The sequence below is a fragment of the Habropoda laboriosa genome, unplaced genomic scaffold (genome assembly GCF_001263275.1).
Source record: "Habropoda laboriosa isolate 0110345459 unplaced genomic scaffold, ASM126327v1 scaffold2, whole genome shotgun sequence".
Lineage (NCBI taxonomy): Eukaryota > Metazoa > Arthropoda > Insecta > Hymenoptera > Apidae > Habropoda > Habropoda laboriosa.
In genome coordinates this window covers 299582-317166 of record NW_017100190.1, presented here as the reverse complement: position 1 = coordinate 317166, position 17585 = coordinate 299582, and the positions used below count along the sequence as shown (strand labels likewise).

Sequence of the window (17585 nt, the reverse complement as noted above, 5' to 3'; positions counted from 1 at the left end):
GGAGTTTAGTAGGTGGCGATGGAACGGTCGTTAAAGCGAAACGGCAAGAAGAGGTGCAGCGGGGGCAGAAGGAGGCCGGTGGTTGGGATCTGGAGGATTTTTGCGCCAACACTGGACGACCTCGGTTGGCAGCCACGCGCTCTCCCGCGAACCTCGGAGTCGCGTTCGAGGACGACGCGTAAATTATCGGTTATCGATCTTCCTGGCAAACTACCCGACCAAGCGTTGGTTAGCCACGTTCACCCACGTTCCATCAGAGGTGTTGCGCCAAGGACGAGTCTCGATCCGCAGATAAATGAAAGAATACGACCGCGTGAACGGATCGTCCCTCGATTAATCGACGCGCCTTTGTTCGATTCGTTACGTCAAGTCATTACGAAGAAATCTCCTTCCATCCTTACTTCCCCTTCCCTCGAAATTTCCCTCCAACTTACGTTAATGTAACGAGCTCTTCAGAGAAGCAGCCACCCTCGAAATCGTACCTCTTCTCGTTGCAATTGCTCCGACAGCCGGCCTAACAGGCGTCAGAGTTTTATAGGGTAATTTCGTTTTTAATCATTCCTCAGTCGCGTTCGGTCACAACCTCTGACCAGGTTTATCCTCCCCGTCGAGAGTGCAGATTCTGCCGCGTCTTGTACACTAAATAATTAACTTTCCTCCGCTCGCCCATTTTTCCCAAAGATGGTATCACTCTATCCGACGAATAAGCGACGCGACTAAATGCTCGAGATGCCCGAGCTCCCTCGCTTTGCACACAAGGTCTCCCTCGTAAAGAGGAAGGAAGGGAAAGGAAGTTTCCGCTCGGAGCAGATTGATTCTCGGCGAGAGTTGCCGCGGTCCGTCGGGATTCCGCGGATTGCTCGAATCGTTGGGTTCTCGGGCGAAATGTCTTTTATACGCTCGTCACTTTCTCCCACCACCACCACCACCGTTGGCCTAACTTTGCGACTCGTTCTCGCGACCCAGCATCAGGCCGCTCCAAGCGGCTCCAGGCTACTTTTCTAATCTCCCACGACCCAATTTCCTCGAAATACTTGCTTTCGGTTTTTCGAAGCCGCTGCTCTTGTGCGCGCGCGAAGGGAAATGGAGCAGCGGCGGAAAATTTTAATAACGCCGCCTGCAGGGCTCGCGGAACGGCAATACGGTACCTAGTCGTGTGCCGATTCCGCCCGAGATCGATATCCACCGGAGCAACGCGGACTGCTCCGAATCCGGAGTAGGGAACACCATGTCGCCAGGATATACCCGATCCCCCCGTCCCAACGATCCAGGAACACGGAATACTCGCGAGTATTCGATAAGCCGCCTGTCCCTTTAAAACGAAACGATGTTTCACGCCAACTCTCCAAGAATACAGCCGGCCTCTTTCCGACCGAACTTGTCCGTCCTCCTCCCGTTCCAAACTTTTTTACCATCCAAGTTTCTCTGCTTTCTTTCTTTCTCAAACGAGAGACAGAGAGAGAGAAAAGCCACGAGTCGATCGGTTCAACTCAGAACTGGAACTCGTTTAAACCACCCTTTGGACCGTCCAGATATCGGTACGCGCTATTTACAGGCGGGAAAACGAGGAAGAAAGGGAGTGACGTGGTAACAAGCAATCCGAGGGAGGAGAGAAAGGAAAGCGGGAACTATAACGCGCCAGTCGATCTTTCGGAATGGGCCCATCTCTCTTCGGCGATGTATGCTTTGCCCAGTTGAAAAATGCCGGCAATTTGATACCGCGAAAGCGTTTTCATCTTGACCAGGCGAAACCGCGTCCCAGCAGGGGCTTCAGGTACCTGTCCATTTTAATCCCTTACCGATCCCGGTAACACGCGCGACTTTTCATTTTCTCCACGGCAATTACCGTTTCCCTCCTATTTACATATTTACCGGAGTCACGTGGCCGTTTTTCTTCCGGAAGGATTCAATCAGTCTCGCCTGCTGCTACGGATTCGCGTTCCAATACGTATCGACGCCTGTCTTCTCTGTGTCCGTTCCCTGTGTCAGGGGATCTCGCGCATTAATCTCGCCGAGATTATAACGGGTATTGACGGAAACGCGACGCGTTTGCAAACAGAACGGTATGGTCCGCGCTCCAAAGCAATCCTCTTGAATGACGTCGCGCAATTTTTCCTGCACTACGCTTTCCAAACGTGCAAACGTCCATTTCGCGAATACAAATCGAAACTGGAAATTTGCTTTGGTTTTTCCCACCGACCTCGCGAATCCGTACAATCGGCGCGCCATTTTTTTTTTTTTTTTTTTTTTACGGGAAAATCACATTCCACGATCCCCAAGGATTTGCAAACGCGCGAAGACAGGAAAAACGAGATAATGGGAAATATTGAAAATTTTCGGTTTTACGCGATGAAACGGAGCGTTAGGGGAATTTGCCGTTAAACTCTTTCGGTCTATGGAAGTTTGGCTAATTTTTTCCTTCTATTACATCCCCTGGCTACCCTCGTTCTCGTCGCTCAGGCCGACCTGTCCGATTCGCTCGGCTCGAATTCTGGCCTACGCGGCAGTCTCGGGAACGAGGGGATTTTGCTCGGTCGAACGAACAGAGGCGGGAAGAGGAGGCGATTGTAACCGCGAAAAGTGCCGATACAGTCCAACGATGTCCCCTTTAATTTATATGCAAAGCGGTCCATTGAGCATATTGTTATTTTAATTGATCGAGTCCGCGGTATAGGACCATCGGCAATTCGATTATACGCATTCTCTGGCAATTTCGAGGGTCGACTCGCGACCGGCAAGATTTATTCTCTCCGCCCGCCCCCCTCTCGCACCGTTTCGACGTTCCAGCTCGAGAGGCCTCTTTATTTTTCCACTTTCCCGACGAGAAGCGACGCGACGCGCTTCGCTCGTAAAAACGAACGCGCGTGGGCGGGCCAATTCGGCGCCGCGTTTAATATTATAACGACACGGTTGCTCGCTCTAACGTATTATTGTAATTTATGGTAATTAGAGTGGAGCGCGACCGACGACGCCGTGTTTATTTTCATTAGGCGGATATCGCGACGAAACGGCCGACAACGTTAATTTCCTGTTTACAACGCGATCGTTATACCTCCGCCACTGACCCATGTATACATATATATATATATATATTCCGTTTAGTCGAAAGATTCGACCAACTCGCAATATCCTCGAGGCGCGACGGATCGGTACAGCGAAACGTCCAATATAAACGGTACGTGCGGTCCGTGCGGTCCGTCCACTTATTCGACGAACCTATACACACTCTCTCTCTCTCTCTCTCTCTCTCTCTCTCTCTCTCTCTCTCTCCTTCTATATCGTTTGCAATCGGGTACGCGTCGCTATGTCGCGCTACGTGTCCAACGCTCTCGTCTAACCTGCATATCGCCGCGTATTAGAGGGCCGCGCGGCGTGGCCGTGGAATCTCGAGAATAGCCGGGATAAGTTACAAGGCTCGGAGCGTAGGACGCGAGATGATTTCCCCGGTGGCACTGGCGCGTTCGTCGGACGGGTCCCGCTTAATCGTCCCGACTCGATTGCGTCGTCTCTCTTCGCAAAGGTTAGGTATGCTCGATACGAGAACGTACGCGTGGCAGCTCGATAGACTCGCGAAACATCCTCGAAATTCGGGTTCTCTCTCGTCCGCCACTCCGTGCTCGGAATGCTCCGAGATGCTCGCCTCCAAGACGCCTTTCTTCCCCTCTAATCCGTTCGCCCAGGCAAACTGTCTGCTCGCGAAAAAGCCTCAATTTTCATCAGGGCTCACCGATCGGAAGCGTGTAGCTGTTCGCGGAGAAGCACCGGATTATTTCGCGGTACATCCTAGTATCTTGGCAATCTCGAGATCCACCTTCTTCTCACCTTCCTTCCTTCCTTCCTTCGGAATGCGAAGCAAAAGGAGCAACGAGATCTCGCACGGCTCCATCTAGTAAATTAAGCACGGAAATTTTCATCGATCGCACAACCGACGTATTTCTTTCTTCCTCTTTCTCCATCCGGAGTTGGTCCCATTTCGGCTGCGCGCGCGCCCCTCCCCTTTCGCTCTCCAACTCGTTTCCAATTTTACTCGTCAAATATTAGCCGAATCTTGGGGTATCGTCCAGTCCTTCCGGTCGCGTTATCGGGAGATTAGCTCCGTGCCAAAAAATGGGGTGAAAGAAAGTCCCGATACATAGGGTACGATCGAAGCGCGGGAACGGGACGCGAGGATGGCCTAATTATAAACGACCTTCCAATTTGTCAACGCGAATCGTCGCGTTTACGTCGGTATCGCGCGAAACCGACAAACAAGGAAATCAATTGCCACGCGATGGGACGAGTTAATTGAACGCGCATTAATATCCCGCGCGCGATCACAGAGCAAATGAGAATAAAGTTCTAATCGCGATACGGATATCGACCAATAGGCGACGTCCACGCGATATCCGAGGTATTCGTAGCGCGATCGGAAATGGAACAGCGGTTGGATAATCGTGACGCAAGAATAGTTGAAACGCGTGGATATCGGGAGAACTCTCGGTATCGCGTGGTTCGAATTGACGACGCTCGCCGGTCGATTGGATCGGTAAGACGAGGTGCGCCGGATCTTAGCTTTGCGGAATTGGAGCTTCGTGTTTGCGAGATCGAGCTAAACGGAGATGGACAGGCAAAGATTGACTTAGGTAACGTTCGGACCACGCTTCTGTAAGCGGCGAGCAAGAAAGAGTTGTTAACGGTCGATGCTCCAGCTAGGTCTCTTTAGACTTTAGTCGTTGCCTATCGAATACCTGTCGCCTCGGGCGCCGTTCGCCTGAAAAAGTAATCGACGTTCGAAAACGACGCGACAGGCGTACGCGTTATAGATTTCAACGTGTTATAGATGAAACGAGATCCCGTCCAACTTGTTCGGACTTTGTTCATGGGGGTGCGCGCGTCTTTGCGAAGGCAGAGGACGGTTGGCAGGTTAATTATGTCCACAGAGGGCGAAACGAGAATGCGGGCATTTCCCCGATTAAATCCTTTAATCACGTCGCCAGAGGTTACCAAACTGAAAGTGGAAGGCTCCGATATCGCTTCGACGAAATGGTTTTATAATTCGCTCGTTACCGCGGCAATTATGCCACCGGCGTGATCGAATCTCGGAAAGGAGAACCGAATGGCCGTAGTTGGTGGAAGACGAGGTTCTCGAAAGACAACCGAGAGAAGGGGAGGTGTACGCGCTCGTGCCATCTCCTCCTATGACATACAAATTAAACGAGACTCGGAATGTTAATTACTCGATTAGCGCGGCACACGTGCTAGCTACGCGCGTGATTTATGACTGAGATGCACCGCTGGGTAATTGAGGCTTCGGAATATTAATGGCGAAAGCGGAATCGCGTCGTGCCACCATCCCCCCTCCCACTAATGGAGAGAACTTTATTAGACGTTGTTCCCGTTATCAATCGCCGCCTCGCGGAGCCTCGCGGAGCCGCTTGTCCGTTCCTGTTTTAACCGAAACGGCATAGTTCGTCCTATAAACGACATTCCGCATCGATGCTATTGCCCCCTTTCCTCCAACTACCCGATCGATCGGTTCGCTCGGGCCTTCCTCGGAGGAAACTCCAACGCGTACTAATCTCCGGAAACACGCCACTTGACCGTTTCACCAGCACGCGTGCTATGCCCCTAATTCGACCGTTCAACGGCGCGGCGGTCCAGCTTCCCTCGCCAATTTTCCTCCTACGGACCGCCACCTGTCCGAACAAGCAAAATCGACCCTTCTTTTCTTCCCTCTCCAATATCCACCGACGGCTACGTGGAAACGCAATAGCCGAGGAAACACGTTGCTTCCTGTACAAGTGCAATTACCCAGCCAGAACTTTGCCCTGGGAGTCTGTCGTTCGCGCGGACGATGCTAGATAATTGCACGCGCGACTAATGCAGCAAGGGAGCAAGGTTAGTAATAAAATTTTCGCCGCGACGTCGACGTCGTCAACGTCGTCAACGAGATTCCCTCCTCCCTGGTTGGCTGGTGTTTTCGGTCGCGCACACGCACGCGCCCACGAAAGCCAGATTTGCTGGGAAAAGTGGAAAGCTTGATGGATGCCGCGCCTCGAATCTACACGCTGTGTACTCGATGCGACGCACGTGCGTCCTGCCACTTGAACAGCCGTCACGGCGAGCATTTCGCACGAACGGCTCCTTTTCTCGTCGAACGCCAAGATAAACGTGGCGACGAATCTAGCGACGTTTCTCTGTCGTCGGTGCACACAGATGGAACGGTAACGAATTGGCTCGTCCAGCTAACCGATTAACCGAATATTTGAAAACGCGGCACCTCCACCTCGGTCGTGACGTTTCCCGGCGATAAATTGCCAGGAAGGAGGAAAAGAAGGAATCTGTTTGGATAAATGGGCGAAAGGGGAAGGAGGGACAATGGCATTAACGAGGGCCAGTCGATCTCCCGGTCGTTGTACGCTCGTCACGAACTACCTGCCTAGTGGAGATCAACGAATTACCCACCCCTTCGCCGCCGTCGACTTCCGCTCGAGACTCCTTTTTCTCGGCTCGTATTAAAATGATTCCGGGACTCGCGCCGGATGACAGTGAAAATTCGTAGAATTTGCGAGGAGAGAGAAGAACGAACGTACATGGATTTCTAACGGCACCCCAGAGAACAACGTTATCGAAATCGATTTAATTACCGAAGCCATTACGATAATTGCTCGAGGAGATACAGGAGATTTTTCGCGGGTGATTTTGCGCGAGGACGTAATACGATCGGCGTTGTCGCGCGTTCGATGAAATTGCGCGTCCCGGAAATAATTTCATTTCGATATCAAAGGTTGGCCGATTTTCGCGGGATTCGCGCGACAATTGCTCGTCGACCCGTAATAATTTTCAATCAACGGGTCGCGCCAAAAAGTCACGCAGCTTTCATCGAAGGCGTCGCTCTCGCGCCGCTTCCCCCCCCCGACAAACCGTACTCGCTATTCGGCGCGACTTGACACACCGAATTTATCGTGCACAATTTATTCTCCTTGATAACGTTCTCGATTTATTATTTAGGAAGGCTGGCCGAGGCAAACATTAAATTGTGCTCGTTGTTTTATGCGAACCGCATTATAAATTTCAAAGAGTTAAATTCAACGGCATTATCCAAACGCTGCCGGCATCGATACGCGCGTGATTAACGGGCAAGGTATTATTGAAATTTTCGTCCGATATGCATATTGTGCGGTCGGTAATTAATAAAGCCGCGTAAATTGGAAGAGAGCTGTAGAGGCGGATTCCCTTCCTTCGAATCGGTCGTTAAAGAAACGAGATAATATGTATGTATCTCGCGGTTTCCTCGTCCTCTACCGTACAACGATTTCGAGAAACTCCGCGGCCCGTTCACCAGCTAATTGCGATCGTCGGCGAAACGCTTAATTACTCCTCGTCCTTTCTTCCCATCTTTCACCTTCCGCTCTTTTTCGTCCAAGGCTGCCGTGAAAGCGTCGTTCTCCCGGGAAAAGGACAACCGGCGGGACAAGGATCCCATAGGACGAGGAGTGGTTGTAAAAGTTGTGACCAAGGCACTGGTGTACGTCGATTTTGATTTCGTTGGTAAGCGGCGAAGAGGCGCGATCGTAAAACGTTTTACGTTCGGAGAGTGGCTCCGAGTAACGCTCGTTACACGCCACGCGACCAGTAAAAAGAGATCCACTCGTAAAATATTTGACGAACCTGAAGGATTACGCGGACCGCGTTTCCTCCCCTGTCACCCGACAATTCGTTGAAATTTGTCTCGATCGAACCCTTGTTCCGCCGGTAATTCCTTTCTGAATACACGGCGCGGCGGCGATAATCCGCGGCTAATAACCGAGCAGGGTGGTTTCTGCGCGGTTTAAAATGCCGGTTCTCGTTGATGGGGTTAACACGGTTGCCCCGAAACTGTATACATACGCTCGCGTTCAACCACCCCCCAAAGAGTTTTCTCGGGCGGAAGTGTCGACAGGAGCGGTGTATTGGATGGAAGAGCCGCAGGCTGCGCTATCGGTGGCGACGAGACAAAGCCGGAAACGAGCGTGGAAAAGGCTGCCCGAACGAATGGAAAACGTAGGGAAAAGCCAATAATAGAGTCTTCCCTTGCCGTGGCCGCCACGATGGCAGCAATAATCGACGTCCCGGTACACGCCGGTGATCCGAGGTCGAGGAAAATTGGATTCGAAATCGAATTTATTCGATTTTATTCGATTTTATTCGATTTTATTCGATTTTATTCGATTTTATTCGATTTTATTTGCCGGAGACGATGAAAATCTAAATTCACCGCTAGAAACTCCTCTATCCCTCTATATCTCCACTTCCAGTTTCGAGAGTATCGATCCTCGACGCGTGATTTTTCGCTCGCCTCGAAGACGGACTGGAATTTTTCGGTTCCGCGAACCTTCTTGCGTTCGTCTAACCGTTACGGTCGACGCGCGACCGTTTCAAAGGCGTCAACGAGGGGACTTTGGCGACATATTTAGCGGCGCCTCGACGAGCCCTCGGGATTCAAATATTCTCCGTTTGCCACGGCACCTAACCTATTTTTCCTCGGCAACGATTTCGGTGACCGATATCATCGCCCGTGTCGAAGAAAGGGACGAGAGACCCTATACCGGCTCCCGAAACTGGCGAAAAGGGCAACGGCCCGGCATCGGGGAACTCTGGAAAGTTCTAGCCGAAACGAGAGGAAAAAGATGAAACAAGTCGATCAAAACGCCACCAACAAGGTGTGAGGGAAAAAGCGAGTATCGCCGAAAATACGCTGCTAAGCGGCTTTGCGCGTGGCCGCGTTCGTCCGCGGATAAAATCCCAGCTGCTTCCGCTCGCTCGGAATCTTCTTTCGCGGCAACTTTTCCGAGCGGGCTGGAGCGTAAAGTCGAAATCGCGCGTAAAACATTCTCGGGCTCGACTGTACACGCGAAAAGGAGGAGACCGACCAGGTTGGTTCGAGGAAACGCGTAATCGCGGATAGGAAGAAGGGACACGGCGATACTTGGGTATCGCGAAAGGCATAAAGGCATAAAGGCAACCTGACGCCGCGCGTTCCATTACAGCGACGTCTACGGCGTAGCTATCAGCGGTAACGGGCCAGCTGACGCGGCAATGCAAACACCATCCCCCGCGTCTTCTACCCTCGCCCCTCCACTCCGTACGTCTCCGGGTGATCGCTATTTGCATTTTACACCGCGCCGCGTTATTGGTCAGCTGTCGCTGCCTTCTTCCCGTCCACCCCTGATTGCCGCGGTATATTCGGTTTGCGAGGGAGAGAAATTCGACGGCTACGAAAGATCAAAGCCCTCCCTCTTGGCTCCGCTCGCGACCTTTATATCCCACCCACTCGCTTATTCTCTATTTTCCCGTTCTTCGCTTTCCCTGTTCGTGCCAGAAGCAACATTATTCATGCTTAACGAACACCGCTTCTCTCACCGAACCAACCTCTTCACCCTACCCTCTTTATAATTATTACATCTTTTTGCAACGTTTTCCGCTCGAACAAGCCAAGGTCCGCGTCGAAAGCAGGAACCCGTTACTGCCGATTTATCGATTTTCACAGAACGCGTGGCGTAGCGTAGTAGCGAATATTACCGAATATTACCGTATATTAGCGTATATTAGCGTATATTAGCGAGTTTTCGTTTAAAACTCCTTCTCCATGAACATTTGTCGGTCCTCGTAACTTTTATTTACCGGAGAGTGCAAGCGAAAAGCTTGCGGCAGATTGAACGACCGTTAATAATATTATCGGGCGTGCAAGTCCGTAACACCGACTCGGTAATGGGCTTTCGCTAGCTTAAATCACGTTTCCAGTTATTCCTACCGCGGAGGAGAGTTTAAAGCGTAGGTATTCAAAGTCCCTGGTATTTTTCGGCGGATCGCGATAAGTACACCGGTTTCGTCTTAGGCGAGCCAGAAGGAGGAGATGTCCACGCGAAGGACTTTGAGGCGTAATGAAAGGGGTCCGCAGGTGCGATCCTCATTAGGTTCGTTTCATCCGCGTATCCAGTTTCCACCACGCCCGGATATTTCTATCGTGTGCATTTACCGAAAGTTTTCCCGGGCCTTTCAACGGCCGCCCTCCGCCCGGGCTTTCGAACGCGTCTACTGCTCGCCTCGGCCGCGCTCGATACGGTACGGCAGACAGCGCGGGTTCTCTCTGCGAAACATTTATCACGGTAAATCACACGGTGACAGCAGAGACGAAAGGCTACACGCGCGGCGGTGGAAAACCAGGGGGACGAATGGTAAGCGAGTTAGCAATCTGGCCGCAGCCTTTGAAAACTGCAGGGAGAAAAAAAGGAGAGCGAGAACCATTCGACTCTCGTGCTCCTTCGTTGAGAGATATCGCCGGTGAATTTACGATCGAGCCGCAGCAGGAGGCTACGGGAGGAATTAAGTAATTTCGTTCCGACAGCCGGCAGTTTGGAATTTTCTCTAAGAGTAATCGGCCGCGCGACGGAAGCGAAGACCTATCGAGAGCAGCGGGCGATCCTGGTCGAGTTTCGAGAAAGGAGAAAAAACCGCGTACGAGGCTCGAGGGTACCGTTTCGGCCACTGCTCGACTCGCGCAGCGTGCAATCACGCCTCTATTGTACCGGACCAATTTGCCGGGGAAAACACGGCTGCTTACGCGAACGGCTTACGGCTAGACAGATCGCCGCTCTTTTTCCTCTTCGAGTTACTCGATGAAAAGGTAGAAAATGGGCGAAAGAGTCGATTACTCGATAAACAAGATTCTGGTGACCGCCGTTTTATTTCGTTCTCGTTCAACTCTTGGTCCGTCCAAGCAACGTCGAAGCAACGTCGAAAGGTTAAGCCAATTACACGGACGCTCGATTACCTGCCTCGCTCCCGAAGGGTTTGATCGATAATCCTGGCGTACGCGTACAAACCCAGAGGCGAAGCTTTCGTCGTTTTGGATACCCGTCACGTCACGCGTCTTCCACCACTTTTCCCCGCTCACCGTTCCTCAACGTCCCGGAAATCTTCCTCTCGAGAGTTTCGCGCTCGCGTCGCGGTCCTCGTTGCGCATAGTTGGAAAGAGCTCAGTTGACCCCCGTTTAATTGCCCTCGCGCACTTGCGCCAACGGCTTACCCCGTTTAGAGGGACGGAACGCGTTTTGCCCATGTTTCCGGTAAGCTCCGCCGCGACGCGACGCGACGCGACGCGACGGCGATGGCGACCCATGTGTGTTTTAACGCCACAGGGCTATTAGCTTTGACGTTGATGCCGCGCAAAGGCAAGACCGAGCCCAACTAAATTAGCAGCTCGATCGTAAAGTACCTCGCAGTGTAAACAGCTTACGTTTCACAAAGCCTAGACCTTTTCTACGATCTGTGCTCGTTGACCGAACAAACGACCGACCGACTAGACATTGACCACGCTCCGAACGATTCTTCTCTCGTACCAGTCGAATAGGGCCGACCAGCCGCGGAAATTGTATTAGCCCCGTCCTGGACACAGCGGTAATGCCTTTGCATACCGAATGAACTTACTGTTAGTACTGTGCGAACCGGGATGTGTTCCCCGCGTCACCCGCTACCTTTGAACCCTTTTCTCCTCCTACGATCCTGCCGCTCCTTCTCCCTGTTTTATCGCACACGACCGGCCATCGATCCCCACGACCTTGACACCGGCGTAGGGACGACCTTCGCTTTCTTTTCGATCGAAAGGAGGTCGGTTTCGTGTCGATCCGGAGGAAAGTGGATACGTTCGGCCTATCTCCCGATTACCTAGCGCCGGTACTCGTCGCTTCCTTTTTCCCTTTTTCTGCTCGAATTTACTCGAGACGACCGTCATTTTTTCTGTTCGCAGGCGAGGGACAGGCCGACGAATGTCCAGACGACAGCGTTCGAGGGGAGAACGGCGACTGCAAATGCGCAGCCGACTGTCCATCGGTCGAATGCCCAGCGGGTCAACGTCCGCTCCAGGTGAAGTCAGCGGATCCTGAATTGCCCGGTAGCTGCTGCGCCCGTTACGTTTGTGTTCTCTCAGGTAACAACGGATCGCGCTTATTCTCGCTGCCGAGAAACCTGATTCTTCTCTTTTCCTCCGATAGATTCGCGAGGATTCGAGCCGTGCCCCGAAAACACCGTTCTAACGGAAGATGGAAAATGCGAGTGCGCGCCTTGTCCACCGGCGAGCTGCCAACCGGAATATCGTCCCGTTCAAGTAAAGGCTGCTCGTGAACGCGAGCCGTCCGCCAGCTGCTGTCCTTTGTACGAGTGCAGACCAACAGGTAACTACGACAGGAGACTCGCCAATAGGCCGAAAATATTTCGCTAATGCTCGAGGCTCCTCTTCTTCAGAATCTGTCACCTTGGTGAAAGTGGACCCGGAGATAACGAAGGCGGCCAACTACTGCATCTACGAGGACAAGGCGAGAAAGTTGGGCGAGCGATGGCAGCAGTCGGATTGCGTCAACTGCGTCTGTCAAGAAGACGGAGTGTCCTGTCAGGAACCGATGTGCAAGTCCTGCGAGAACGCCATTCCCCCCGATCCCGGCGAATGTTGCCCCCACTGTCCCCCGCCTACTCCGGAGCCACCCTGCCGCAGCCGCAGCCGCACTCCCGAAGGGTGTACGTTGACGTGCGAGCACGGTTACGCCACCGACGAGAACAACTGCCCGACGTGCAGTTGCGCCGAGACTATGGTAAGCAGGGAGAAGAAGACGAGAACGGACTCGAGATGACACGCGACGATCCCGTTTTCAGCGAAACGAGACGACAGAGGACCGAACGAATAACGACCTGGACGAGCTGGTGGACGACGTGTGCCCGGACCTAGCGGACTGCCAGTTGAACTGCGAACTCGTTAAAGACGAGGGAGGCTGCTCGGTCTGCGCTTGCCACCGCGAGCCTCCGCCGCGAGCCTTCGATCACCAGCCCAGGAACGACACCGTGCCGGTCGACGAGAAGAAGATCTGTCCGGAGGTGACGTGCGACCTGCACTGCGAACAAGGGCTGCTGATGGACGAGAACGACTGCACGTTCTGCAAGTGCAGGGAACCGGACACGAGCTGCCCGTCTCTGGTCGGGTGCAAGAAGCGATGCGCCTTCGGTTACAAGAAGAACAAACGCGGCTGTTCCGTAAGTAAACCTCGATCTTTTCGGTGGATACTTAACGATATCCTCGAAACGTTGGATACGGCCGTAGATATGTCGCTGCCGCGCTTCCTGCACGGACCACTTTAACGGGACGCATCCGGAAGGGTCGACTTGGCATCCGAACACGTGCAGCTCGTGCACCTGCGAGGCCGGAGGAAAGCTGAGCTGCAAGGAGACGGTGTGCTCGGTAGCCTGCAACGATCCGTTGCCACCGAACCCGGGAACCTGCTGCCCGATCTGTCCAATTACGGTAAGTCGGCCAAGAGTCGTCCGCTTACTCGCTGTATCGCAAGACCAGACAATTTAGACAGTTTACTTTCAGACTACGAAAGGGAACGAAACGAGCGGAGGAGGTCATCAAGGAGGGAAGAGCTGGGGCACCGTGCCGATCACCTTGATCGTCATACTCGCGCTCCTCTGCCTGCTGCTCATCGTCCACATCGTCCGCGGTCGGTTCCGCGCCCGCCTCTCACCCTCCGAGGCCTCCTACACCTCCTATCCGCCGCAGTACTACAAATGCGTCCCGGTCTACGACACGCCGGTCCATCGAAACGAGAAAATCGTACCCTTGTAAAACACTTGCGAAAGACCTCTCGCGTCAGTCGCGTCAGTCGCGTCCAGTGAAACGTGTAGTCTCCGTCGGCGAGTCCGAACCTAACGTTTCACCGGCTGAAAATACCATATTGTAGATTCAGTATTATTTGTAAGTAGCGGACGGTTTTACGGTCGAAAGATAGAACGAACCACGGCTGCCCCGTGATACCCCTTTCCCGAGGCTCCCCCTCTTCCACACCCACACACCCTAATGCGATGTCGTAATCTGCGTTGTAATCTGTAAATTATAATATAAAGGCTAGCGTAATTATCGCGAAGAGGTAAATATGGTAACTCTGATAGAAGAGAGTCTTAGCCGTAGTATTATGTATGTTCCCCCGATCGCTGGACCAGCTCTGCTCTTCTCTATTCAGCTTCCACACACTCTCTCGGAGCGTCGTTTGTCACGGAACCCCGTTTAATTTACCATTGACGAGGAACCCACATTTCCTCCCTTCCTCTATTTATCATATCGTTTACCCTGCTTTCGGTATTTATTCCGTGAAATTTCTCTCCTCGAGCAGACGATCCAAATAGGCCCCGAGTCTTGTCTAGAACTTTTGATACGTACACCGTTCCATTTCTAGGTATTAGAGAGTGTCTCGATGTCGCGTGCGATGTATCGTGCAGCAACGATAACGATTCTTTACCAACCACGGCGGGAGAAAGAGGATAGAGAGGCGTCCTGCGTGTGTACATGTACAAATCGTTTATCGTTGTAGCGCGAGGTAACCGAAATAAAACATATCCCTGTGCTTTGGACGAAAACGCGAGTGCGCGCAAACACTCCTCTTATCATTCCTTCTCTCCTAAACTAACGCGTACATATATTTTTCCAATGTGACACTCTGGTCTTATTGTACATCGTCTCTAACCGTTTATCGTCTAGCAGTACAGAAAGAAATTGTTCGCGTACGCGTTGTTTAACACCACGCCGGTAGCACACGCCTACCGCATATAGAATGATCGTCGACGAATTCGCAGACTGTATTTCGTACGTGTACATGTACGTTGGAGACAATATGTATCGACGGCAGGTTCGTACGATGTTCCCGCGACGCGCGAGCCACCCGGTCGTTTCTCGTTGTTTGCCGAGCACGCACCGTCCAAGTGCAACAACGGCAGGTTTCGGAACAAATCGTTTTCGACTACCTTTCCGTCCTTGGTTACATATCGACGAGGCGTGGCGGATTCGCCGAGTAATGGAAAACGAGTCGAAAACGAGTGTGCTGTGATCGTGGAAAGAATCGTGGAAGAATCGCGAACAAATAAGTAAAAGGCCACCGAGAAACGAATAGTAGTCTCGTGCTTGCGCGACACCTTTTTCTGTATATACAGTTTCACCGTAACCGAATATCATATCAGTGTAACCTAGACTTATTTAATATGCGCCAACTCGTGTATGCATATTAAAATCGTGCGTCATGTTTAAAAACGATAGCTCTTGTATGTTAAATAAAACGAGACTAAATAAAATTGTTGATATGTGATATATTGTATACGGGAGGTACGCTGGCTAATAAGTAATTTACTTCTTCACCACAAACTTGCACACGTTCGTGGTATCTTAAAATCACCAGTCGTTTATTTGCTTCCTTGGAAACTCGTACAACTTGGCGTCTCGTAGTAGTTGCGAAACGAAACGACAAACAAAAATACCAACTGGCAGTTGAGAGCAAGATTGTACAAAGACCGTTCCCAAGTTTCGTAACCTTGCAAATCGTGCCAAGTTTATTTGTCGGTAATTAACGGGTCTTTTCGCCTCGACACAATTTATACGAAACTCCTGGTAGGCATGCGGTATATTTCGCATACCTTATTGCAGCAGGTAGGTACGTAAGTACTTATGCACGTCGATCCGTTTACATATTTGCGCAGTAAAAGGTTAGACGCGTCGTAGAAGCGTCTGTCGCGAACCATCCGCGTTATCCATATTTCGCGTACAATTCCAAGATCGTTGTTGTCGTTGCCGAACAGTTGACACCGTTAAACGACCGAATTTATATTTACATTTGAACGAAACGAACGTAAACATAGCGAGAACCAAAGTACACGCGAAACGACGCAAATCTTCCAACAGATGGCGTTGCCGCTAGAACCGCGACGTTGCAGGTAAAGAGGTGTATTTTATCGTCAGTCCGTAAATGTCTTTTCGTTTCGATTCGGAGTACCTCGTTTCTTTTCCGATCGTTCTCGTCAGTTTCGCGAATCGCCAACGAGAGAGAACCACCGTGCAGGAACTGGTAAGTCTTTGAAATTGACGACCGTTGTCGGAATACCTACTTACGACGTCCCCACGTAGATTTCGAAATCGTAGAATCGAAATGGCGTTTCCTATTGCTGCACTACCGTTTCTGTTATTCGACATCCACGATTATTCCGTCAACTTTTCGCACGGTCACTGTACGAATTTGCCAACATTACGAATAGTGTACATCCTTTGTTTTGATACGCTTTTTTCTACGTCGGACAAAGTATAATTCGAGTAACAGGTTTTACACGTGGTACCGCGTGTATCGTAGTCGGTACATTGTCGTAACGTAATAATATATTTGACGTCACTCGAACCCCAAACGACAAAATGAACAAACACGACAGCTTTCGTCCTGAGACATTTTTCGAGCCACTTTGATTTATCTCGCACAACATTTAGTAGATATATCGGGCACGTCGAAATTCGTAAATCGTTGGGATGAGAGTGGCGGGAAAAAGTTGACGGAGTAGCAACGGCTCGTTACCTGCGGTCGGTAATCTAGCACCCTAGAGATAATATTGCACAAACGTTCATCTATCGCGATGGCGTCGCGTACCAGGCGGTCCATTCGAAATGACAATCTATTCGAGTAACGATCAATCATCTCGCTACGTCGTACGTGTCGCGTACACGTACGTGCAACGAAGAGAGAGGTACGAGAAAACTTGGTACGTGCAACACTAAAAAACCAAGATGAGTTTCACAGACTGATGATTTATTTCTATACATCTAACGCGTCTCGCATAATTGTACAATAAGTCCTTGTGAAAGCGGTAGATGGTTTACTTTAGAGATCCTTCGTTTCGTCTTTTCGGATGCGAGATCGAACCGTCGAAAACGCACTCCGCCTAGACGTGCGTGCGATTCTGCGGTCAAAAATATATTTTACACCAGAAGTTCAACACTCTCTCGTCGACCTATATACACACACACACACACACACTCGTACATACATACGCAACAGGCATACACGCGTAGACGAACCCGCTCGCCTCAAACCTGGAACCTGGAATTTGCTGGCGTGCAAATGTGTTCTCGGAGTAGCCTAAGAACGTAACCGGTCCGAATAAAATTGAGAGTCGAAGAGGATGCGGCGGTGGCGACATATCGATTTATACGTTCGTTAAGGGGGCTCGTTTACGCGGTCGTAACTCGCGCATAGAAGGAGGAGGGAGCAGCTGACGGCTCCATCGCGCTCGCCTAGCGAACACCTTTACAGAGGGTGCGCGCATAAACCAGTTCTCCCTTTCGAGGGAAGACTCCTCCCATAATTTTTACGAACGAGCTTGCTCTTCCATTGGCCAGCCCACCCCGTTCGATTTCGATTCCTTCCGATCCGTAGCAATTGATCGGCAATTGTAAAATTGTTCGTAAAAGAGGGGGTTGGTCAGCTGGGGAGAAGTCAAACGAAGGCGTGAACACGCGAGAAAACGTCGTCGGTTTGAGTCGGATGAACCGCTTCTCCGTCGTTTCGATCGATCTCGTAGTCGATTGGTCACGTGGAGTGTTGAGGTGGCGGTAGCGCGATCTCATACCCGGTCGGCATGGTTTGCTGATGGTGTTGGTAGTGGTGGGTAGTGGACATCATCTGATGATGCGTCTGCTGGTAATACTGATGGTGCATGCTCGAATGGCTGGAATAGTAGACGGAGCTCTGCTCCGTGTCTTTACCTGAAAA

General features: G+C 51.4%; 2 protein-coding genes across 3 annotated transcripts in view; one reads left to right on the top strand and one right to left on the bottom strand.

Annotated features, from left to right (window-relative positions):
- Nucleotides 1-15129, top strand: part of LOC108580204 (cysteine-rich motor neuron 1 protein) — an 86655-nt gene extending 71526 nt beyond the window's left edge. For both annotated transcript variants that reach the window (XM_017943910.1, XM_017943909.1), the window contains exons 6-11: nucleotides 11768-11947; nucleotides 12012-12191; nucleotides 12262-12605; nucleotides 12667-13041; nucleotides 13109-13309; nucleotides 13382-15129. In XM_017943910.1, the coding sequence (XP_017799399.1) occupies nucleotides 11768-11947; nucleotides 12012-12191; nucleotides 12262-12605; nucleotides 12667-13041; nucleotides 13109-13309; nucleotides 13382-13633 (1532 nt within the window). In that variant the 3' untranslated portion in view covers nucleotides 13634-15129. The remainder of the gene's footprint in view (nucleotides 1-11767; nucleotides 11948-12011; nucleotides 12192-12261; nucleotides 12606-12666; nucleotides 13042-13108; nucleotides 13310-13381) is intronic.
- Nucleotides 15130-17402: 2273 nt separating this feature from the next.
- The window catches only part of LOC108580108 (homeobox protein SIX1-like), a 2747-nt gene continuing 2564 nt past the window's right edge, over nucleotides 17403-17585 (bottom strand). The window contains exon 4 of the mRNA XM_017943774.1: nucleotides 17403-17578. Within this exon, the coding sequence (XP_017799263.1) occupies nucleotides 17403-17578 (176 nt within the window). The remainder of the gene's footprint in view (nucleotides 17579-17585) is intronic.